The following is a 25,293-nucleotide window of genomic DNA, read 5'->3' on the forward strand; positions in this document are numbered from 1 at the left end:
ACTATGGACGGAGGTTCATGACATTGTACAGGAGACAGGGATCAAGACCATCCCCATGGACAAGAAATGCAAAAAAGCAAAATGGCTGTCTGGGGAGGCCTTACAAATAGCTGTGAAAAGAAGAGAAGCGAAAAGCAAAGGAGAAAAGGAAAGATATCAGCATCTGAATGCAGAGTTCCAAAGAATAGCAAGAAGAGATAAGAAAACCTTCTTCAGCAATCAATGCAAAGAAATAGAGGAAAACAACAGAATGGGAAAGGCTAGAGATCTCTTCAAGAAAATTAGAGATACCAAGGGGACATTTCATGCAAAGATGGGCTCAATAAAGGACAGAAATGGTATGGACCTAACAGAAGCAGAAGATACCAAGAAGAGGTGGCAAGAATACATAGAAGATCTTCATGTCCCAGATAATCAGGATGGTGTGATCACTGACCTAGAGCCAGACATCCTGGAATGTGAAGTCAAGTGGGCCTTAGAAAGCATCACTACGAACAAAGCTAGTGGAGGTGATGGAATTCCAGTTGAGCTATTTCAAATCCTGAAAGATGATGTTGTGAAAGTGCTGCACTCAATATGCCAGCAAATTTGGAAAACTCAGCAGTGGCCACAGGACTGGAAAAGGTCAGTTTTCATTTCAAGCCCAAAGAAAGGCACTGCCAAAGAATGCTCAAACTACTGCACAATTGCACTCATCTCACACGCTAGTAAAGTAATGCTCAAAATTCTCCAAGCCAGGCTTCAGCAATACATGAACCGTGAACTCCCTGATGTTCAAGCTGGTTTTAGAAAATGCAGAGGAACCAGAGATCAAATTGCCAACATCGGCTGGATCATGGAAAAAGCAAGAGAGTTCCAGAAAAACATCTATTTCTGCTTTATTGACTATGTCAAAGCCTTTGACTGTGTGGATCACAATAAACTGTGGAAAATTCTGAAAGAGATGGGAATATCAGACCACCAGACCTGCCTCTTGAGAAATCTGTATGCAGGTCAGGAAGCAACAGTTAGAACTGGACATGGAACAACAGACTGGCTCCAAATAGGAAAAGGAGTACGTCAAGGCTGTATATTGTCACCCTGCTTATTTAATTTCTATGCAGAGTACATCATGAGAAACGCTGGACTGGAAGAAACACAAGCTGGAATCAAGATTGCTGGGAGAAATATCAATCACCTCAGATATGCAGATGACACCACCCTTATGGCAGAAAGTGAAGAGGACCTCAAAAGCCTCTTGATGAAAGTGAAAGAGGAGAGTGAAAAAGTTGGCTTAAAGCTCAACATTCAGAAAACGAAGATCATGGCATCCGGTCCCATCACTTCATGGGAAATAGATGGGGAAACAGTGGAAACAGTGTCAGACTTTATTTTGGGGGGCTCCAAAATCACTGCAGATGGTGACTGCAGCCATCAAATTAAAAGACGCTTACTCCTTGGAAGGAAAGTTAAGTTCAACCTAGATAGCATATTGAAAAGCAGAGACATTACTTTGCCAACAAAGGTCCGTCTAGTCAAGGCTATGCTTTTTCCTGTGGTCATGTATGGATGTGACAGTTGGACTGTGAAGAAGGCTGAGTGCCGAAAAATTGATACTTTTGAACTGTGGTGTTGGAGAAGACTCTTGAGAGTCCCTTGGACTGCAAGGAGATCCAACCAGTCCATTCTGAAGGAGATCAGCCCTGGGATTTCTTTGGAGGGAATGATGCTGAAGCTGAAACTCCAGTACTTTGGCCACCTCATACGAAGAGTTGACTCATTGGAAAAGACTCTGATGCTGGGAGGGATTGGGGGCAGGAGGAGAAGGGGACAACAGAGGATGAGATGGCTCGATGGCGTTACTGACTTGATGGACGTGAGTCTGAGTGAACTCCAGGAGTTGGTGATGGACAGGGAGACCTGGCGTGCTGCGATTCATGGGGTCGCAGAGTCAGACACGACTGAGTGACTGAACTGAACTGAAATGGCATTATGTTTTTAGATGGTAAAATTCTTATTCTGATTTCTAGATCTTATGCACACATTTCCTGGAAAACTTTTAGCATTGAGACCACAGATACAGTGAGCAAAGAGTATAACAAGAGAATTATAGAATCAAGTAAGTAAAACTCTTTAGTATCAGGCTTATTTTAATAAGGACTGCTACCAATATCATTAATCCCTTGAATTGAGTAAATAAGTAAATTTTTTTAAATGAATTATTTTCTAAAATCATTGCACTATTAGAAGACTTATACTAGCAATTTTGAAAGCATTCATAAGGAATTCCCTAGCAGTCCAGAGATTTTTCTTTTGCAGTACTATTAGCAGTATCCACTCTTGACTGTTTGAAGGTGGATATGATTTTTACAAAGAGATTAAATAATCTGTGCATGTAATGAATAAGACAGGTAATCACATGGGGGAAACACAAATGGGGCAGCACACTGTTTCTCTTGATCCTCACTTTCCTCATTTGAACTCAATTTGAAGAAAACTGATAGAAAACACATTCTGATCAAGCATATAGCTTCTCAAAGACATACTCTGAAAGACAATTATTAAGTTATATGTACTTAAAAACTACTTTCATTATTTTATTCATACAAAGCATTCACCAGTGCCTGGTATATAATAAGCATTCAACAAATGTTAGCTGCTATTATTAATTAACAATAGTTATATTTCCAAAGGAATATGGAAAAGTTAAAACTTCAGTTAACATTTATTCTTTTGATTTATAAGACTAGTTATATGTACAAATATTTAAACTGAACTTGCTAAGTGTAATCATTAAACTGAGACCAGAAAGAAATGCTAGCACTACCACAACCTTTTAAATCTCATTTGTAAGGGATCTTTAACTTAAATGTGGATAATACCTATTGAAATTTACCCTCATTCCTTCAGCAGTTGGAAGAATCCAAAGAGACTACAGACTTGAGCAACTTTAGTGAAAACCAAGGAATGCAGACATCTTCTTCCTCCCACCCTTCCTTCGAATGCACTATCTGCATTTGTGTGTGCTCTGTCTAGAGACACACACACACACACACACACACATATCAGATAATGGGATATACTTTTGCTGTGACTTTAAGTATATATAATAAATTCATGTATTTGTGTATGTGTGTTCACTTGCTCAGTCGTGTCTGGCTCTTTTGCAACTGGCATGGACTGTAGCCCACCAGGCTTCCCAGTCCATGGAATTTTACAGGCAAGAATACTGGAGTGGGTGCCATTTCTTCCTCCAGAGGATCTTCCCAACCCAGGGACTGAACCGAGTTTCCTGCACCTCCTGCACTGGCAGGTGGATTCTTTACCACTGAGCCACCTGGGAAGTCCCTTATAGTCCCTATATTTAATAAAATATAACAACTATAAACATATTTGAATATATGTGTGGGTATATATATTTAAAGTCACAGCAAAAGTGTATATACCATTATCGGCTATCCAGGGGAGCAACAACACCTCTAATGTAGGAGTAGGAAGGTTGTGTGGCAGTGAAAAGAAAACTGATTTAGAATAAAACAGATCTGCATTTGAACCAGGACTCTATCATTTACTAGCAGTGTAACTCTTAACAAGTTACTTCTCTGAACCTCAGTTTCCTTATCTGTATATGAATAGGACAAAAGTAGCTACCTTTTAAGTTTTTGAGAAAATTCAAGAAAAGTATAAAATGCCTGGCATTAATATTACATGGAAGAGGCAATTCATAAATGATAATTATCACTATTGCCATATTTATTCTATTTGATAGTTGTGGAAAAAATTGTATTTCTTACTTGTAAGAGTTTACACACCCTAAATATATAAAGGGATGGAATCTCTTTCAACTTAGAACTTACACGTAGGTAACAAAATTCTCAATATATTGTGCATAATCAGAATTTCACAGATAAATCTTTCACAATTTATTTTCAGAATTTGTTTTTGAAGACAGAAGTAATACATTAGCTATGATTTCCCGTTTCAAAGATCAAAAGCATAAACTAGCTTTTCCATTATAACATTTATTGATTTTCTTGCTGCCAAATAACCCTGTAAGGTATTTTAGACCAGCAGACTTCCAAACTGCTATTTTGGGAGAGAAGTTATTTTTGCCATGGGAACAGCTTCTCATAACAACAAAATAGAAGAAACAAACAAAAAAAAGGGCTTGCCAGGTTAGAAAAGAAAATGCTTACTTAAATTATGCCATAAGTAGCAAGGTAGGCAAAAATAAATGAATTCCTTTTCCTCAATTAGGCTTTTCTGTTATTTCTATGAAAATAATTAAATGGCCACAGCAGCACTTCAAAATCCAATGCTAATTTAAAGGGCATAATTTTTGTTTCCTCTGTTTATTTATTACCATGAAAAGCCATGGTCTGAAGTAGCCGATCAGCCACCTCCTGTGGGAATACTCCAGGTTCCTGCAGACACAATGTTCCATCTTGTCTTGCTGAGCAGAACTTCTCAAGGTGAGTAGTCAGGAAATTCAAGCAGATATCAAGTAAGGAATAAGGAGATGCCTCCTCCTTGGATCCCAGGAAGAAACAAAGGGAAAACCAAAGCCAACAAGTTAGTTTCCAGAAAAGTAGAAAACAAAAGATTCATTTACTTGCTCAACAAGTACTTTTACTCAAGTGTCTACCATGTGCAAGATACCATGTTAGGCAGTGGGAATACACTATATGATCCATGTTCTCAAGAAGCAGGAGAAGAGAAACATTTAAACACATTTTTACTAAAAGTCTATTATATACTATAGTATAGGATATATTGGGTAGTCATGTAAACATACAGCAAGGTATCCTAATCAGTCAAGGATGGTTAGGGAAGATGGCACAACGGATTAATCTTCCCAAATTACCATCCCAGGACACTCTACTGCTCAAAACATCAGTGGGATGCATGGGCCTGAACACAAAAGAAAAAAATCTTATATTGTTAGACTGATGATGCCCGAGTCCTTCCAAAATCTAGCCTCAGTTTACTTTCCAACTTGACCTCCCACAAAATTCCCATCCCAACCTAACAGTTCAAATATGATCAGTTCATTTGGAGGAAAGAATGTGCTATATGTGTTACCCTCAAAAAAGAAAAAGGTTAACCCAGTTTATTCCAATCTGAGGAATACAGAACTAATCAAATAAGCACAAAGATTTAAGTATAAGGGTTTTGATTACAGAAATAAACACTCTTTAAGGTCCCTAATAACAGTAATATAACTAAAATATAATTATAGCAGCTACCATCCATTAGGTGCTTTCTGTATGACTCTGCTGAGAGTTTAACGCTGAGCGCCGAATAATTGATGCTTTTGAACTGTGGTGTTGGAGAAGACTCTTGAGAGTCCTTTGGACTGCAAGGAGATCCAACCAGTCCATTCTGAAGGGGAGTTCTGTGGAGGGAATGATCCTAAAGCTGAAACTCCAGTACTTTGGCCACCTCATTCAAAGAGTTGACTCATTGGAAAAGACTCTGATGCTGGGAGGGATTGGGGGCAGGAGGGGAAGGGGACGACAAGGGATGAGATGGCTGGATGGCATCACTGACTCGATGGATGTGAGTCTGAGTGAACTCCGGGAGTTGCTGAGGGACAGGGAGGCCTGGCATGCTGCAATTCATGGGGTCGCAAAGAGTCGGACACGACTGAGCGACTGATCTGATCTGATCCATTATTTCAGTCATTCCTCACCCCTACTTTACTAAGTAGTGAAGCATTATTTTCATTTTTGCCTAACTGAAAACTGGCTCAGAAAAGTAACATCTAAGTATTCTACACATAGTAACTGACAAAGTGTAACTTCAAATTAAAAACTGACTTAGGGGGACTTCTCTGGTGGGCCAGTGGATAAGACTCCAAGCTCCCAATGCAGGCGACCCAGGTTCAATCCCTGCCACAATGAAGACCTGATGCAGCCAAATAAATAAATAAAAATATCTTAAAAAAAATATGACTGAGGAACATAACTCTTAACCATATTAAATTGATACTACACATGTGACATTTTAATGGCTGAATAATATGCAGCCATTAAAAATTATAGTTCAAAGATATATTACTCAAATATGAAAATATTCATAATACAAGGTAAGTTTTTTAAAATACATAGTTTATAGAACATCCTCAACCTGATAAAAGTCATCCATTCATATTCATGGATCAGAAGATAATATTTTTAAATTGATCTACAGATTCAGTACAATCCCTACCAAAATTCCAGATTCTTTTTTTGCAGAAATTAACAAACTGACCTAAAAGTCATATGGAAATACAATGGACCTAGAATAACTGAAACAATCTCTGAAAAGAACAACAAAGTTGGAAGACACACTTGTCAGTTTTAAAGCTTACTATAAAGCTACAGTAAACAAAGCAGTATGGTACTGGCATAAAAACAGACACATAAATCAATGAGATAGAACTGAAATATCAGAAATAAACTCTCATATTTATGGTCAGTTGACTTAAACAAGGCTGTCAAGACAATTCAATGGGAAAAAAAAACCAGGCTTTTCAACAAACAGTGCTGGGATAACTGGACGTCTACATGCAAAAGGATGAACATGGGGCCCTTCCTCAAAGCACATATAAAAATTAACTCAAAATAGATCAAAGGCCCAAAGGTAAAAGTTAAAACTGTTAGGTTCTTAGAAGAAAACATTGGTATAATCCTTCCTGACTTTGAATTGGTGAATGACTTCTTAGATATGACATCAAAAGCACAAACAACCAAAGAAAAAAGCAGATAAACTAGACTTCATAAAAACAAAAAAACTTTTGTATCAAAGGTCATCATCAAGAAAGTGAAAAGAAAACCCCAAAAAATGGGAGAAAATATTTGCAAATCATGTATCTGTTAAGGGATTTGTATCTAGATTATACAAATAATTCTTACAACTCAATTATAAAAAGACAACTCAAAGACAGGCAAAGGTCTAAATGGACATTTCTCCAAAGAAATACAAATGACCAAGAGTCACATGAAAGACATGCAACATCATTAGTTACCAGAAAAATGCAAATCAAAATTACAATGAAGTAATATCTCACACTATTAAGGCTATAACCAAAAGACAGATAAAAACAAGTGTTGGTGAAGATGTGAAGAAACTGGAACTCTCGTACCCTGCAAGTGGAAATGTAAAGTGGTACGGCCACTTTGGAAAACAATCTAGCAGGAGCTTCCCTGGTGGCTCAGTGGTGAAGACTCCTGCCAGTGCAGGAGACATGGGTTCAATCCCTGATCTGGGAAGATCCCACTTGCTGCAGAGCAACTAAGCCCATGCACCACAACTATGCAGCCTGCCCTCTAGAGCCCAGGAGATGCACATATCACAGCTACTGAAGCCCGTGCCCTGTAGAGCCTGCAACAGGAGAAGCCACCATAATGAGAAGCCCAGGCTCCGCAACTGTGCTCTCCACAACGAGAGAAAAGCCCACACAGCAATAAAGACCCAGCACAGCCAAGAATAAATTAAACTTCTTTAAAAATCTATCAATTGCCATATAACCTTGCAATTCCACTAAGTATATACTTAAGAGAAATGAAAACGTATGTTACACAAAACTTGAACATAAATGTTTATAAAAGCTTTATTCATAATAGATGAAAAGTGGAAATGGCCTAATATCATCAATTTATGACTGGATAAACAAAATATGGTATATTTACACAATGGAATACTATTCCATTGTATTATGGAATCACAGATGGATCTCAAAAACATTATACTAAATGAAAGAAGCCGGTCACAAAAGACCATATAAAGCAGAATTCCATTTATGTGGAATGTCCAAAATAGGCAAATCTATACAGACAGAAAGATTAGTGGATGCCTAGAGCTAATGGAGAGGAAGAGTTGTAGGAAAATGAGAAGAAAATGCTAATGGGTACATAGCTTGTTTTTGAAACTGAAATGTTGAAATATTTGAAAATATTCTGAAATTGATTATGTATTTGCACAACTATTAGTAACTTAAAAACCACTGAATTGGGTACACTTCAAATGGGTGAACTGAATCGTATGTGAATTATATATCAATAAAGTTATCACAAAAATTAGTTTACAAAACTATAAATATAAAACTGAAATAAATACATCAAAATATTAACAGTCGTTAACTCTGGGTAAATTGCTATTGGTTATTTTATATGGTATGACCTGCCTCTTGAGAAATCTGTATGCAGGTCAGGAAGCAACAGTTAGAACTGGACATGGAACAGTGGACTGGTTCCAAATAGGAAAAGGAATATGTCAAGGCTGTATATTATCACCCTGCTTATTTAACTTATATGCTAAGTACATCATGAGAAACGCTGGGCTGGATGAAGCACAAGCTGGAATCAAGATTGCCGGGAGAAATATCAATAACCTCAGATATGCAGATGACACCACCCTTATGGCAGAAAGTAAAGAAGGACTAAAGAGCCTCTTGATGGAAGTGAAAGAGGAGAGTGAAAAAGTTGGCTTAAAATTCAACATTCAGAAAACTAAGATTATGGCATCCGGTCCCATCACTTCATGGGAAATAGATGGGGAAACAACGGAAACAGTGACAGACTTTATTTTTGGGGGCTCCAAAATCAGTGCAGATGGTGACTGCAGCCATGAAATTAAAAGACACTTGCTCATTGGAAGGAAAGTTATGACCAACCTAGACAGCATATTAAAAAGCAGAGACATTACTTTGCAACAAAGGTCCATCTAGTCAAAGCTATGGTTTTTCCAGTGGTCATGTATGGATGTGAGAGTTGGACTATAAAGAAAGCTGAGCGCTGAAGAATTGATGCTTTTGAACTGTGGTGTTGGAGAAGACTCTTGAGCGTCCCTTAGACTGCAAGGAGATCCAACCAGTCCATTCTAAAGGAAATCAGTCCTGAATATTCATTGGAAGGACTGATGTTGAAGATAAAATTCCAATACTTTGGCCACCTGATGCGAAGAACTGACTCATTGGAAAAGACCCTGATGCTGGGAAAGATTGAAGGCGGGGTTATAAGGGGATGACAGAGGATAAGATGGTTGGATGGCATCACCGACTCAATGGACATGAGTTTGAGTAAACTCTGGGAGTTGGTGATAGACAGGGAGGCCTGGCATGCTGCAGTCCATGGGGTCGCAAAGAGTCGGACATGACTGAGCAACTGAACTGAACTAAACTGATCTTATATGAATAAATCTAATTTTCTATATACCATGTGATTTCTAGAATTAAAAGTTATTTAAAATTACATATTTTACAGTTTACAAAGTGCTTTCACATGGACACATTTGATATTGTAATAACTGAGTAAAGTGGACAACAAAGATATTATTTATAAGATGAGAAAACAGACTTCACAAAAGTTAAATGGTTGGCCCAATGTAACAGAGGCTGTGAGCTACCAACCATGAAATTTGTTCTTCTTTTCTTCCATGTTAATAAACCTTTTATTTTTACCTGGGCATAGGACCATCTGTAGCAAAGGTCATATACCTCTGTCTGCAGCCAGAGGTAGCTAGAACACATAAGAAAAGTTTAGAGGAAGTAATTCTTCAAATTCAACTTCTGCCTCATAGAATTTTGCATTTTCTGTCTTACTTCCTGTGTTGTAAGTATGAATTCTTCCTGCTTTTTCTACTCTTCACTGTACCATCTTTCTAAGTGTCTATAATTCATCACCCAGATGAAACAAGCTACCCTTTGACCTCAGTTGGTAAGTTTCAAAATAATCTATTTATTTTACAAAAGAAAATGAATGAAAGTTGGGTAACTGTCAGAGACGAGACATGAACTCTCTGAGCACATAATTTTTTTTTTTTTGAGCACATAATTTTTAGAAGTCATTTTAACAGAACAAACCTAAGGAAGTAATATATGAACATTTAGAATACTGAATTAATCATTCTAAAAATTTTTTTCCAATTGATAAAATATGTTCACAAACAAAAACATTTTTTCACCCCCACAAATTTTTCCTTTTCAGAGAAAACTTCACCTGATCTCTATAATTCCTATTAGCAAGCATAAAAAGACTGTTCTAGTCAGCTGCTCTTCTATTGGGAAGTACATGTGCCTAATAGTTAATTACCTGGGCTTTGGAACTAGAGTGCAAATCCCAACTTTTCATTTGCTAACTGTGTGACATTACACAAGCTATCTAAACTTTCTGCTCCTCAGTTTTCTCATCTTATAATGCAGGTAATAATAATGCCTACTTCATAAAGTTGTTGTGAGGATTCAAATGAGATAAATAGGATCAAAAGAACTCAGAATAATGGCAGTATGCCTGGAAACACAGCTTGCAAGGGTCAGAGTCAGGATTCAGACCCAGGAAATGTAGCTCCAAGAGCCTATGCCCTTATCCAGCATAATATACTATCTTTCAGCTTTATATACAAATTCTAAATATGTTATCTCGCCTGATACTGAAAGCAGTTATGTGATGGGAACAAGGAAAATCATCTCCATTTAAAGAAAAACAACAGAGAGGTTATATATATCAAGCCAGTGACAAAACTACAACTGTACTCAGGTGATCTGAGATCTCCTCCAAAAACTATACTGCCATCTGTGATTCCCCAAATTCCAGGATTTTTAGCTAACACAGAAGTATTGAGAGATCAGTAATTTTAATTTTATTATTATTATTTTTGGCTGCATCAAGGCATGAGTTCCCCAACCAGGGATTGAACCTCGGCTATGGTGAAAAGTGAAAGCACCTTCTAATCACTAGGATTTCCAGGGAATTCCCTTTATTTTAAAACAGACAACAGCAGCACAGGACAACAAAGAAAGGATAAAGCAGAAGCTGAAATTCGGTGTCTAAACAATTCATCTCTTGAAAATTCCTGCTCAGGGAGATTTTTCCCTTCACCAATTAGGCACACTCCAGGCAAGGCAAAAACAAAGCTCCTACTAGAAAAAAAGCAGGAGGGAGAGGAGGTCAAGTCTGATTTCGTTTGGATCATAAGGTAACCCACACAGTTCAAAGACTAAATTTCAGACAAGACTGAGCGACTTCACTTTCACTTTTCACTTTCATGCATTGGAGAAGGAAATGGCAACCCACTCCAGTGTTCTTGCCTGGAGAATCCCAGGGACGGGGGATCCTGGTGGCTGCCGTCTATGGGGTCACACAGAGTCGGACACAACTGAAGTGACTTAGCAGCAGCAAGCTGCTCTTTATATATGACTCCAAAGCCAGTTTCTTTTATAATTTCTGTTACTCCATAGTTATTTATGACAGTATCTGTCTACCCTACTAGATCATGATGCTCTTCAAGTTCAAGGAACATATTAACCCTTTTTGTATATCCTTAGCACCTAGAACACTCCCTGATATTTACCTGTTAAAAGAGAAAGAGTTTAAATTCGAATAGTGGTAAAGAGATTTGCCCAGAGTCACACTATTTGTAAGAAGTGGGGCAAAAATGTAACCCTAGATCTTCTTATTATGAAGTCTAAACCTTTTCCACTATAATATGTGAGAGACATGGGTTCAATCTCTGGGTCAGGAAGATCCCCTGGAGAAGGAAATGACAATCTTCTCTAGTATTCTTGCCTGGAGAATCCAACAGACAGAGGAGCCTGGTGATCTACCATCCATAGGGTGGCAAAGAGTCTGACACCACTGAAGTGACACCACACACGCACCCACGCACACCACGTGCTCAGTTGCTACAGTCTGTCCAACTCTTTGAGACCCCATGGATGGTAGCCTACCAGGCTCTTTTGTTCATGGGATTATCCCGCAAGAATACTGGAGTGGGTAGCCATTTCCTCCTCCAGGGATCTTCCCCACTCAGTGATCAAACCTGAGTCTCCCGCAGCCCCAGCATTGGCAGGTGGTTTCTTTACCACTGAGCCACCTGGGAAGCCCATACTGTACCATACCTCAGAACAATTATTAGTTTGGCACTGACATAAATGCCAAAAAACAACTTGGGGACCAGCTGGTTTTTACAGTGACTCACACAAGTGGTGATAATGCTGTGGATTACGGCAGAAGCAAAAAAAAATGGGGGGAAAAAATCCAAAGTGAAAAACAATTTGAAGAATTGACAAGATGCAGTAAGTGACCAAACAGCAAACAGGTGCTGATTTCTGAATTCCCAGTACCTAGCATAATGCCTGGAAAATCCCATGAACAGAGGAGCCTGGTGGGCTGCAGTCCATGGGGTCGCACAGAGTCGGACACAACTGAGCGACTTCACTTTCACTTTTCATTTTCATGCATTGGAGAAGGAAATTGCAACCCACTCCAGTGTTCTTGCCTGGAGAATCCCAGGGACAGCAGAGCCTGGTGGGCTGTCATCTTTGGGGTCGCAGAGTCGGACACGACTGAAGCGACTTAGCAGCAGCAGCAGCATAATGCCTGGCACTCTCCTAGATACCTGAGTGTTCTCTGGATTGACCAGCATTCCTACAGAATCCTTTTGACATATATTTGGCCCTCACAGCAGACTTGTGGAGCTGGTGTAATAGACGCTACTTTGTATATGAGGATACTGGAGATCAGAAAGAACAATGCACCCAAGTTCATCGAATTAAAAATGTAGCAGAATTAGGCCTTGAACCAACATATTTAATTCTTTTTTTTTTTGATGATTTATAAAAATTGACCATTTATTTGAAAAAAAAAAGTTACAAATTTTAGCATCATCAATAACTAAGAGTGGAAATCAACTCCACAGGCCCACAGCTTTGGTAATAACTAAAAAGGTAAACAAGGATCTGCTGCTGCTGCTGCTGCTAAGTCGCTTCAGTCGTGTCCGACTCTGTGCGACCCCATAGACAGCAACCCACCAGGCTCCTCTGTCCCTGGGATTCTCCAGGCAAGAACACTGGAGTGGGTTGCCATTTCCTTCTCCAACAACATATTTAGTTCTAATTTTTCCTATTCCATAGAGTGCTGTCAGATGAAGGAGGGAAAAGGGTGGAAGACAGAGAAGCTGAGGTTTTAAAATAAAACAAACTCCAAGATTTAAAGTAGTCATTAACCAAATGTGTGTGTGTGTCTGTGTGTGCGTAGAAATAGCACAGATAAGCACACAAGATAAAATGCTAACATTTGGAGGATTTGGGTGAATGTCTATACGAGAATTCATGTTATTTCTGCAACTTTCTGTAAGTCTGAAATTGTCCTCAAAAAGTTAGAAAATAAAAAATGAAATAGGAATTAATATTCCCATGATCTCACTAACAAGACTGAAAAGAAGACAAGGCAAAGACTTATTTCTTCAAGGGAATTTGTTACGGCTGTGAAAAGTCTGTCTGCTTAGGCAAGTACAGAAAAGGAACTAAAAATGCTTCTGTGAAAGAACTGAGCTGAATATACAGATTTAAATATCACCCCCTACTGGTGACAGCTGAGTCACAGAAGAGATAAATTCTCAGAGGAGTGATCAGACAGGATAACTAAGCCCTGTAATTAACTATCACATGTACAGCAGGCAGAATGACGTGGTCCCTCAACACTGGCTGAAAAAACACCCTATGGAAAACAGGAAAAATAACACCAGTCTGAAAGAACAGCACAGCTCTTTAATTTTTTTTGTTAACATGGTGTTTTCTGGAACTGGATAAAATCCTGACATTGTGAATCATTCAAATCAAGTATATCCAGATTGGTCCTCTCAAATACTGCTGCTCAAAGTATAAATTGTCACAATTTCTCTGGATATAAAAGACTTAATTGCAATCTCAAAAACACCCAGTCCCTGGATCCAGGACCTCATCTAAGAATTTACCAGGAACAAAAAAGAAAAAAATTAAAAAAAAAGGTGGGGAGGGATAACCAGAGATATTAACAAAGGAATTTACACAAAGAGACTTATTCACAGTTTTTCTAACCTCCCCGCTAAAATACATATACAAATTCTAAAATAGGGGGGAAATGGCAAGCAAATTATGGTATATCAACTATATAGATAATTTCATAATAATATGTTTATGAATAACTCTTTTTTAGAACCCAGTCTTTAAAGTATCTTTTTCACATTTTATTCTGAAATGATGAAACAAAGAAAAGTTATTCAATTTCAGTTATGTATATGTGTGAGAAGGATACAATGTCAAAACTATTTTTATTTTTTGTCTCTACACTTCATTTCTGGAAAAAAAGTTTACTTAGATATGTGTTATGTGAATTCTTAAATGAATTTCTCCAGTAGTAGAGTAATAATTTTTGTTCAGAATTCAAGTTTTCTTGAGCTATAATCAAATACCTTTGAGTTTGCTTGGGCTAAGTTTTTCTGTTTTTTTTTTTTTCAAACTTCAAACTTTTTACTTTCTATTTGGATATAGCCAATTAAAGAGCTAAGGGACATACATATACATGTATCCATTCTTCCCCCAACCCCCTTCCCATCCAGGCTGGCACATAACACAGAGTTTCATGTGCTACACAGTAGATCCTTGTTGGTTAAAGACAGTAAAATGCTAAGAATAAAGTTAATCTAAGCTAAACAAAAACTGTATATGCAGCAAGAGCTCAACTAAACATCTATACAGGCATAGGATTAGGATTCCCTTGTGGCTCGGCTGGTAAAGAATCAGCCTGCAATGCAGGAGACCTGGGTTTGATCCCTGGGTTGCGAAGATCCCCTGGAGAAGGGAACGGCTAGCCACTCCAGTATTCTGACCTGGAGAATTCCATGGACTGTAATGTCCATGGGTCACAAAGAGTCGGACACGACTGAGCAAATTTCAGAAGATTATATAGCTACTTCTAAACTAAACAATATGTTATAGTAAACCTATAGAGAAGAGCAAGGGAAAGATTTAAAATTAAAAAGGACGGTGGGGGTGGGTGGAAGTAGCATAGAAGAGTGGGGCACGCAGAGGAAAAACTGGCAGTGGTTATTCTCTATTTCTTACGTTCGATGCTGGTTTTTAGACGTTTGTTTACTATGTTTCATGGCTTACATAAATGTTTTCTATGGTCTTCTAAATGTATCAAATTATCATTTTTTAAAAAATAAGATTCATTTTTATTTATTTATTTGACTGGACTGGGTTTTAGTTGCAGCATGTGGGATCTAGTTCCCTGACCAGGGATCAAACCTGGTCCCCTGCTCTGGGAGCACAGAGTCTTAGTCACTGGACCATGAGGGAAGTCCCTAAAAGTATCCGTTATTAAAAATAAGAGAAAAAAAAGCAAAAACTTGTGAAAATGTTGAAAAAAAAGAACTGTGTTCACATTTGTGCTTTTCAAATACTTCAAAATAACCAAAAATCAGTGTATATTTTATCAATATAGTCATACTTTTCAATATATGTATTCAAACTAGTAAGAACAGACCTTTTATATTAGACTTTATAATAGACCTTTTACATTTAATTATACATATAATTAAAATTATATTAATTATGAATAAAAATATACATGCTGTGCTGTGCTTAGTCGCTCAGTCATGTTCGACTCTTTGAGACCTCATGGACTGCAGCCCACCAGGCTCCTCTGTCCATAGGGGATTCTCCAGGCAAGAATACTAGAGCAGGTTGCCATGGCCTCCTCCAGGGGATCTTCCCAACCCAGATCAAATCCAGGTCTCCTGAATTGCAGGTGGTTTCTTTACCAACTGAGCCACCAGGGAAGCCCACGAATACTGGAGTAGGTAACCTATCCCTTCTCCAGGGGATCTTCTGGACCCTGGAATCAAACCGGGGCCTCCTGCATTGCAGGCAGATTCTTTACCAGCTGAGCTACCAGGGAAACCCATATACATGTACACACACACATTTTTATTTTTCCTAAATTGGTCATAATGTAACTTCTCACCACTGCTCCTACACCCTTTCCCTATGCAGTCTTACATTTCTGAGGTTTTACCATCTAACAGTGATGGACTGGGTTGAAAAGGGCATCTTGAGAAGGGTTTCAGGGGAAAGGCAGGGGGACGGTTATGATGTATATAAAGGGAAGTAAATAGGAAATAAAAAAGAAATTTTAAGAAATATATCTGTGAACTCTGTTCTATTTCAGCTGTCCAAACATTTTGCAAATAAAGACTCTTGAGTTATTACTAAATGACTTTTTGGCTGAAGGATTATATTCCATAGATTATGACACTGCTCTGAGGCTAAACAACATGGATCATAGCTTAGTTATACATAAACAATTAAAGAATTTTTCCTGCTATTAAAGCTAGTTAGACAAACATGTATCTTCTCTTCTGCTCCTGTCTTTAGATGCCACAAAGTAGAATCTTGAAGGAACAACAAAAGAAAAGAACAACAAAAATAAAGAACAACTGGACTGAAAGGAGGTTAAGAGAGGTCTTGAGATGATACCTCAGGGAGACACAGTTCAGTCGCTCAGTCATGTCTGACTCTTTGCGACCCCATGAGCCGCAGCACGCCAGGCCTCCCTGGAGACACAGAAGGCTTTCAAATGAGGAAAAGGAAAAAAAAGTAATAATGACACTAACAGCTCATGCTACAAGAGCCAAGATGTAGGTCCACACCTTCATCATTAAACAGCTGTCTAACTCTTCGATTTATAACGTCTTTTCAGTAGTCCAGTGGTTAACAATCTACCTTGCAACGCACAGGACACCAGTCAATCCCTATTCTGGGACGATCCCACATGCTGCAGGGCAACCAAATCCATGTGCCACAACTACCAAGCTTGCGCTCTAGAGCCCATGAGCCGCAATTACTGAGCCCCTGAGCACCTAGAGCCCGTGCTCTGCAACAAGAGAAGCCACTGCAAAGAAAAGCCCGCATGCTGCAACCAGAGAGTGACCCCTGCTCACCAAGACTAGACAAAGCCTGTGTGCAACAACGAAGACCCAGTGCAATCAAAAATAATTTTAAATAAATATTAAGTCTTTTGAAAACAATCATTATTATGATTCTATAAAGTAAGGAGAAAGAGATTATCTTTGTTGAAGAAGCTGAGGTTCAGAGAAGAAATGTCACCAGTGGTAGTCAGTCATGCCTACCTTTCTCAATACATGCTGTCCTCTCTCCTGAGAATACCCTTCTCTTCCTCTCATCTATCAAATTCCTACCAACACTACAAGAGCCAGGACACATGTCCACTGCTCCCTGAAGCTGTTCCTCATATCCCAAAATACAACTGATACAATCACATGACATTCTCTATACAGTTCTATTACAATCATCCACTGTATAATTTTTACTTGTTTAGATGGCCGTCTCCCTCTCAAGACTACAAATTCAAGGAAAGTTAGTAGTTCTCAAATGCTTTTTGTCTAAGATCCACATAAGTGGGGCAAAAAAACCTCATAGCCTATCCATCCCTCCTGGTTCCCAAGTTCCAACGCAAAACCATATTAACAATATCACTACAAGGGAATTTTACCGACATTTGCTTCACCAAGAAAAATGGATGTTTCCTATTCAAGTTACAAAACACAGTCAAAGTCTAAATCTGGAAACTTTTATGTCAAAAGTTCTTTTAGTACAAATATATATATAACCACACACTAGATTAAGTCAATGATAATTTACAATTAAGATACAAAACTAGTAACAATAAAAAAAAATACCATCATCTCAATACAACAATGCTGAAGCACTGAGTACAAATCTCCTTTCCAAATTACGGGAATTACAATAAGCTACATTTGTACATATGTAGTAGGAGATTTGCAACACTTCTAAGTATCATACAGAAGAACAGACTTCTTCCTAAGGAGTCTTTGAGGAAATCACATGCTGATACTCATTAGCTCTTCCTAATCTTCTCATGGCTTTCTTTTAATCTTCCTAATTTTTAAAAATTTTCTTCCTTATATTCTCCATTCTTGACATATTTAGTCATCTATGCAATATTCAGCTAGAGGCATACTCAGTCACTTTCCCATGACTTAGTTACATAATTTGTTGGTTGGTTTGTTTTCTATACGTAAAAGCTTCACTCTGTTACTATGTCACCAGGGTCAGGGCAAAGAAGCATTTCAGCTTTCTGAGCAGTGGTCAGAAAGCTTTCTGAGCATTTCTAGCAAGTGGGGAGGTGGGGGACACTGGGGATTGACTACATATCGCAACTGTAGTCTACTGCTGGAGGAGACTGGGGCTTCCACTGTTGCTGGAGTGATAAAAAATGAAGTCCTCATCGATCAGGCATCCTTTACACTTAGGGCCTAAAGTTCCAAAAAATGCATCAGATAACTTATTTGTTGAATGAATTAGTAAGTTACTAGATGACATCTCAGAATTAATGTTTCTCAAGAAACTACTTCAGGAAACATCTGATACAAAAAAATAGTAAGACTGCCTTAATTCCTCAAGACAGACCTTGTGGGTTTCAAAACTATTAAATAATGAGGTCTCTCTTTTGATTAATTAATTAAAAGGAAAAATATACTTTATGGATGATACCAGGAACAGTATCTAACAAAAAAAAAAAATTCATATCCTTTATTATCATTTGATATCTATAATAACCTTATGAAGTAAAAGGAAAAATATTAGAAATTTCATTTCACAGTTAAGGAAGCTGAGGCACAAAAATGAAATGATGTTTCCAGAGACCCTGTGCTTAACAGGAAGAATACTTGACCTTGATTTGAATTCAGTGGTGTTACTGCAAATTATTTAGCTTTTCTGATCCTCTGTCCTATCCTTTGCAGAATGGGGATAATATTAGTACTTATCTCATGGTGCTATTGTCAGGATGAAGTGAGAAACTGTTTTTAAAGCCCCCAGCACAATGTCTGGCAGAGTAATTACTCAGTAAATGTTCCCTTCCTACTTAATACCATGATCTTGCATAAGTTATATAAGTTCAAGTTTCAGGCACATAAGGCAGAAAGTTCATGACTGTAAATTCTCGACAGAGACTATTCCCATCCAGAGACCATGTCAAGACAAGTAAGCTCCTTTGTTTCCCTACACCATGAGGCAGATATTTTTTAGTCTACGTTTTCACCAATGGCGTGATGTTAGGTGTTAGGGTCCTGGCTTTATGCAGTTGTCTTGGTTATGATTCATGAATCAGATTCAAGATCTTACCTCCTACCTGAAAAGTTCCTAGGACTAATAGATCCTCCAATAGAAGGCAAAGGCTCTGATACTGTTTTTTTCCGCATCCCCGGATGATTTTTTCCTAAAGATTGGACCAATAACCAGGTGACTACAAAGATCACAAACTTGACAATTTCAGTATTAGAAATAAATGTTTTACTGACGTCTCTCTGAGGGACTATGTAACAAATACTGTGGTGAAAAGTGTGGGTTTGGAAGTCAGCCTGCCTGGATTAAAATGCCAGCTCTACCACTTACAAAACGATGTAACTTTAGGCATGAGTACTTAATCTCCCTGTACCTCAGTTTCCTGATCTATAAAAGCACACAATAACAGTACCTACATCACAGGATTGTTGCCATAAATAAATTTTAGGTGTAAGACACTTAGAACAGTGACTCAGTTCAGTTTAGTTGCTCAGTTGTGTCAGATTCTCTGCGACCCCATGAACCACAGCACGCCAGGCCTCCCTGTCCATCACCAACTCCCAGAGTCCACCCAAACCCATGACCATTGTGTCGGTGATGCCATCCAGCCATCTCATCCTGTCGTCCCCTTCTCCTCCTGCCCTCAATCCCTCCCAGCATCAGGGTCTTTTCAAATGAGTCAGCTTTCCGCATGAGGTGGCCAAAGTATTGGAGTTTCAGCTTTAGTATCAGTCCTTCCAATGAACACCCAGGACTGATCTCCTTTAGGATGGACTGGATGGATCTCCTTGCAGTCCAAGGAACTTTTCAAGAGTCTTCTCCAACACTACAGTTCAAAAGCATCAAGTTCTGGCATATATTAAATGCTCAGTGTGTGTGTGTGTTAGTCAATCAGTCGTGTCCAATTCTATGTGATCCCATGTAGCCTGCCAGGATCCTATGTCCATGAAATGCTCCAGGCAAGAATACTGGTGGGCTGCCATTTCCTTCTCCAGGGGATCTTCTCGACCCAGGGATTGAACCTGGGTCTCCCACACTGCAGGCAGATTCTTTACCATCTGAGCCACCAAGGGAGCCATAAATGCTCAATAATTGTTAGCTATTACTATACAATGTAAACTCCATAAAACGAACACTATTTTTGTTCACTACTATATTCCCAGAGCCAACAAGAATGTCTAACAGATAGGCACTAAATGTTTATTGAATGAGTAAATGAACAGTCAACACAAATTTATTGTTAGGTGTGTTTAAAGTATTTATTTGCCCCTAGAGAAAGAGACCATATGTTCAGAGAGAAATATTAAGTCCCAAGTCTAGCAATAAAATTAAACAATGGGATTGAAAAGCAGACAGTGTCATTGGACTTCATGGATATAAGACACTTCAAGATACTGAAACAATCTTTGACTCCTTGTTTTAGTAGTACTCCATGGGATATCTCTTTTTAGTTTATGGAGTTTTCCCCTCCTTGCGGTAGTAGTAAAGGTACAGGTATATTATACTCAAGGGTACAGATATTTTCAATTATTTGGCATGGACTGAGGGGAGTTATTTTCTTTTTTAAAAAATACCAACTAGGGAATTCCCTGGCAGTCCAGTGGTTAGGACTCCATGCTTCCACTGCAAGGGACATGGGTTGGATCCCTGGTCACACACCGTGCAGTATGGCCAGAAAAAAAACAAGCAAAAATGACCAACTACTCTTCAGAGATCCCTAGACACCAAATAAAGTTGCAGGTATGACCAACCTAGACAGCATATTAAAAAGCAGAGACATTACTTTGTCAACAAAGGTCCGTCTAGTCAAGGCTATGATTTTTCCAGTGGTCATGTATGGATGTGAGAGTTGGACTATAAACAAAGCTGAGCACCGAAGAATGGATGCTTTTGAACTGTGGTGTTGGAGAAGACTCTTGAGAGTCCCTTGGACTGCAAGGAGATCCAACCAGTCCATCCTAAAGGAAATCAGTCCTGAATAGTCATCAGAAGGACTGATGTTGAAGCTGAAACTCCAATACTTTGGCCACCTGATGCGAAGAGCTAACTCATTTGAAAAGACCCTGATGCTGGGAAAGATTGAGGACAGGAGGGGAAGGGGACGACAGGGGATGGGATGGTTGGATGGCATCACCGATTCAATGGACATGAGTTTGGGTAAACTCCAGGAGTTGATGATGGACAGGGAGGCCTGGCGTGCTGCGGTTCATTGGGTCGCAAAGAGTCAGACACGACTGAGCGACTGAGCTGAAATGAACTAAAGGCAACCTTCTTGCATGTATCACTTCAAGGCTTGGCCAGTGTGGCAAAGGGCTCTGTGTTAAAGGGCAAGAAGCTAGATTTCTATCTACAAAAGATCAAGGCTTGCAAAGGTAAATAAATCCCCTTCTCTTCCGTCTTAGCTCATGTAATAAAGCTATTCCATGAAACAATACAAAAATTCAGATCAGCAGTCACTTAGCAGACGAGCAGATCATAGCAATCACTAACTCAAAGAGATACTTTAGCATTATTTTCCTCTTAACTACTAGCATTAGTTTTGAAATATAATATGGTAAACAGAGAAGCTGGGTTAATAATGGAAAGAGCACTGGGCTTGCAGTCAGTCCCAGCTCTGCTATTTAGTAGCTGTGTGACCTTAGGTAAAAAAATTAACTTCTCAGTTTTCTTGTCTGCTAAACCTCTATCTTGACTACCTCACAAAATGGCACTGAGGAATAAATGGGATGTGTATGAAAATGCCTTTAAAATACTAACATACTATGGAAATATTAACATAATTGAAAGAAGGGTTTCCGCTGTGAAAAGTTATATAGTATATTAATGGAGGTAAGAGCTCAGGTTCACCCGAAATTAAAACCTATTAAAGCAGTCTGCCACTACAGGTAATAGAATGTACCTACTTTACTAAAATATTTACCTTTAACATGCTAGAATCTTACTACAGTTTTTAACAGGTGTAAAAGGTCAGAGAGAGAGGATTTAATACAACCTTTTCACCTTAGAGATTTAAAATTGGAGGCACATCAAGATGAAATGACTTGCCAAAGGTTACAAGGCCTATGGAAAGAAAATAACTGATATTACATAACCAAGAGCACTGAAACTTTTTTTAAAATGCCCTTAGAAAAGGAGACTATGACATTGAACATGCATTAAGATGCTTTTGAGAGCTAAGCAAAGTGTTCACACAAGGGAGAACTGGAGATCGGAAAAAAGAAAAAAAATCTTTATATAGAGTTAACAAAATATTTAATTTAACCACCTCTCTACATTTACAAGTAACTGATTCTTTACTATCTGTATTTAAATATTCTATTCTTTTGAAAGGGTACCTCCACAAATTATAGACAAATAATTTGCAAATGTTTATACAAAGGGATAGTGCTTTGCAATTCATCTCAAAATCATCTGGCTTCTTCCCCAGCTCTTCCTGATGAACTCTCAAAAGAAATGTTTATCCTGGGTGAAAACTACTACTTATGCTAGTAAGAGAAACTATCTGATCCAAAATTTCTTACCCATCAAAACTCTTTTTCCCTCCTCAGAGGACCTGTACAAAGTGTTCATCTATTTCCCCCTTTTTCATGACTCACATCTCAGTAAACATTCACCTTATGCAATTCTCTACAGAGTACTCACATTCTTTCAGTCTCAGGAATTATGCCAACTGTTTAAGACATGAAGCTGAAAAAAACACAATACTGTACTTACCCACAGAACGCTCATAATCTGGAGAGACAGCCAGCCTCACTAAAAATACTAACACCATACAGTAATTTCCATACCCAAAGCACATATAATGTACAAGGAAGGCATAGGAAGAGGAGAGCCCAAGGCTACCTGAGGGCAAATGAAGGCTTCACAGAGGAGGGCTTAAAGGGAACCTGAAAGTTAGTCAAGCAGACAGCGTTCCAGGCTAAAGGAAGAGTCTAAGCAAAACTAAAGGCATGATAAACAGTATGTGTGCTCAGTATGCCTGAACATAAAATGCAAGGACTTTTTCTCATGAAATGATTAGTGCATTAAAGAATTAGACCTTAAGAATCCTCGTATACGGCGCAGAACTATTTGCTGGACTCCCACTATGTGATTTACGCTGCCAAGTACACAGGATACAGATATTTGTAGACCCACTGCTGGCCACAGGTACAGTTGCTACCTGTGTTGTGCAGTACAATCTGAGTGGCCGCAGCAGCCCTGTAAGACCACTGTAAACCAGTGGGCCCTAAACTCTAGTTTCTTATGTGGAATGAAGAATCCACAAATTCACATGCATACCAAGGATGCTCTGTACACAATAATATCTTGAAATGTACACTTTCAATGCCCAACAGATGCTACTAGAATAATGATTCCCACCAGCCTCTGGGGCTTTTCCCCCTAATTACTGTGTTCTAAAAGTATATTCCTGTCATGTGTCTCAAGCTTTTCAACATGAAAAAGGTATCTAAATGCTAAAGACAGAATGCCACCAACATCTGACACTCTACAAATGCTCTGCAGAAAGTGATTTGGCAAGACAGATCAAGAACCATAAGATTATACACACTCTTTGACCGATTTTCTCTCAATATTAAATTACTCTTAAAATGGAAACAATAGTACAAATATTTTAAATGCATGAATTCAGTTTAGATTCTGAAAATCTGAGTCCAGGGAAGGTGTTTGAAATAGCACAGACTTAGGGGTCAGACAAACCTGTGCTTGAATCCTGTTCAGTCACTTATTTGGTATATGACCATAATTGCCTGATTTCTCTAAGTCTCAGTTTTCTTAACTGTGCCATGAGAAAACATCACAACCGCATGGAATTGTGAAGATTAATTAGTACATCATCTGATACTGTGTGCTCACTAAATGTGTGAGATCATGCTCTCTAAATAAATGTCCCAGCATTCAAGAACTTTGTCTTAACATTTTCCTCTATTAATTACTAGCATTAAAAATATCTTTTATTCCACCTCAAATAATGACTATTTCTGCTATTTATTCATTGTGTGTTTTTAAGGGTTAGCTTTAGAATCTATGAAAAAAGTAGTGTTCCAGCCAAAATTTCCTAATTCAAGGATGACTCAATCATTAAATTCAACATTGATATTTTGCTTTGCATTTTTTTAAGTTTTATTTAATTGAAGTATAGTTGATTTACAGTGGTGTACCAATCTCTGCCGTACAGCAAGGTGACTCAGTTATACACAAATAGACACTGATTTGTGTATTTTTTTTACCATATCATAAAAAAATTACTTAAAATATTCTCCTTTGAAAATAGAATAGTTTGAAAGTATCCAAAAATTGATCTACTGAACATGTGTGAATTAGTGGAAATTAGGAAACTGGCTCATCATATTACAGACACTCAATTGTTACACACTGAACAACACAGGAATTTTAAATTATTTTTATTCTTATAATGAATTGTTGGTAAAAGAAAGACAGGAAACCTAAGTTGTGATGACAAAATAGGAGTAAATGAGTGCATTTATCTTATCAGGACTCTTAAATGGTACATCAAGATATTTCAGTATTTTTAAGTATTAAAAAAAGAAATGTGATGATAATTCTATCCAATTTGGATTTTCAATATTAGAAGTAAACTAACCATACTTCCTGATGGCTCAGATGGTAAAGAATCCGTCTACAATGTGGAAGACCCAGGTTCGATCCCTGGGTCAGGCAGATCCCCTGGAGAAGGAAATGGCAATCTATCCCAGTATTCTTGCCGGGAGAATCTCATGGATAGAGGAGCCTGGAGAGCTACAGTCCATGGGGTTGCAAAGAGTCGGACACAACTAAGTGACTAGCATTACTGCAATATCCATACTTCCAATGTTTTATTTGTGGAGACAAGCTTGTAAGCAGCAGCCTGGAAGCATTCTTTTTATTTTGTCATTTAGAAAAAAAATAGAAAAATTAGAAAAACCTACTAATTTTTACTTATCCACCGCTCAGAGTAATGAAAATCAAAACAAAAATAAGCAAATAGGACCTAATTAAACTTAAAAGCTTTTGCACAACCAAGGAAACCAAAAGCAAAACAAAATAACTGACAAAGGATTAACCTCCAAAATATACAAAGAGCTCATGCAGCTCAATATTAAAAAAAAAAAATCAAACAATCTAATCAAAAAACAGATGGAAGATCTAAACATACACGTCTCCAAACAAGACACACAGATGGCCAAAAAGCACATGAAAAGATGTTCAACATCGCTAATTATTAGAGAAATGGAAATCAAAACCACGATGAGGTATCATCTCACACCAATCAGAAGAGCCATCATCAAAAAATCTACAAACAGTAAACGGTGGAAAGGGTGTGGAGAAAAGAAAAACCCTCCTACACTGTTGGTGGGAATGTAAATTGGTACAGTCATAGAAAACAGACTGGAGGTTCCTTA

At 38.2% G+C, this 25,293-nt stretch overlaps 1 protein-coding gene across 4 annotated transcripts in view; it reads right to left on the reverse strand.

Annotated features, from left to right (window-relative positions):
* Nucleotides 1-25,293, reverse strand: part of ZYG11B (zyg-11 family member B, cell cycle regulator) — a 74,623-nt gene that overhangs the window by 44,464 nt on the left and 4,866 nt on the right. For 3 of the 4 annotated variants that reach the window (XM_070368042.1, XM_070368044.1, XM_070368043.1), the window contains one exon: nt 4,343-4,508. The exons of the other annotated variant lie outside the window; for it this stretch is intronic. In XM_070368042.1, coding sequence (XP_070224143.1) covers nt 4,343-4,508 — 166 coding nt within the window. The remainder of the gene's footprint in view (nt 1-4,342; nt 4,509-25,293) is intronic. 4 annotated transcript variants of the gene reach the window in all.

This window comes from Bos mutus, chromosome 3 (assembly GCF_027580195.1).
Source record: "Bos mutus isolate GX-2022 chromosome 3, NWIPB_WYAK_1.1, whole genome shotgun sequence".
NCBI classification, from domain to species: domain Eukaryota; kingdom Metazoa; phylum Chordata; class Mammalia; order Artiodactyla; family Bovidae; genus Bos; species Bos mutus.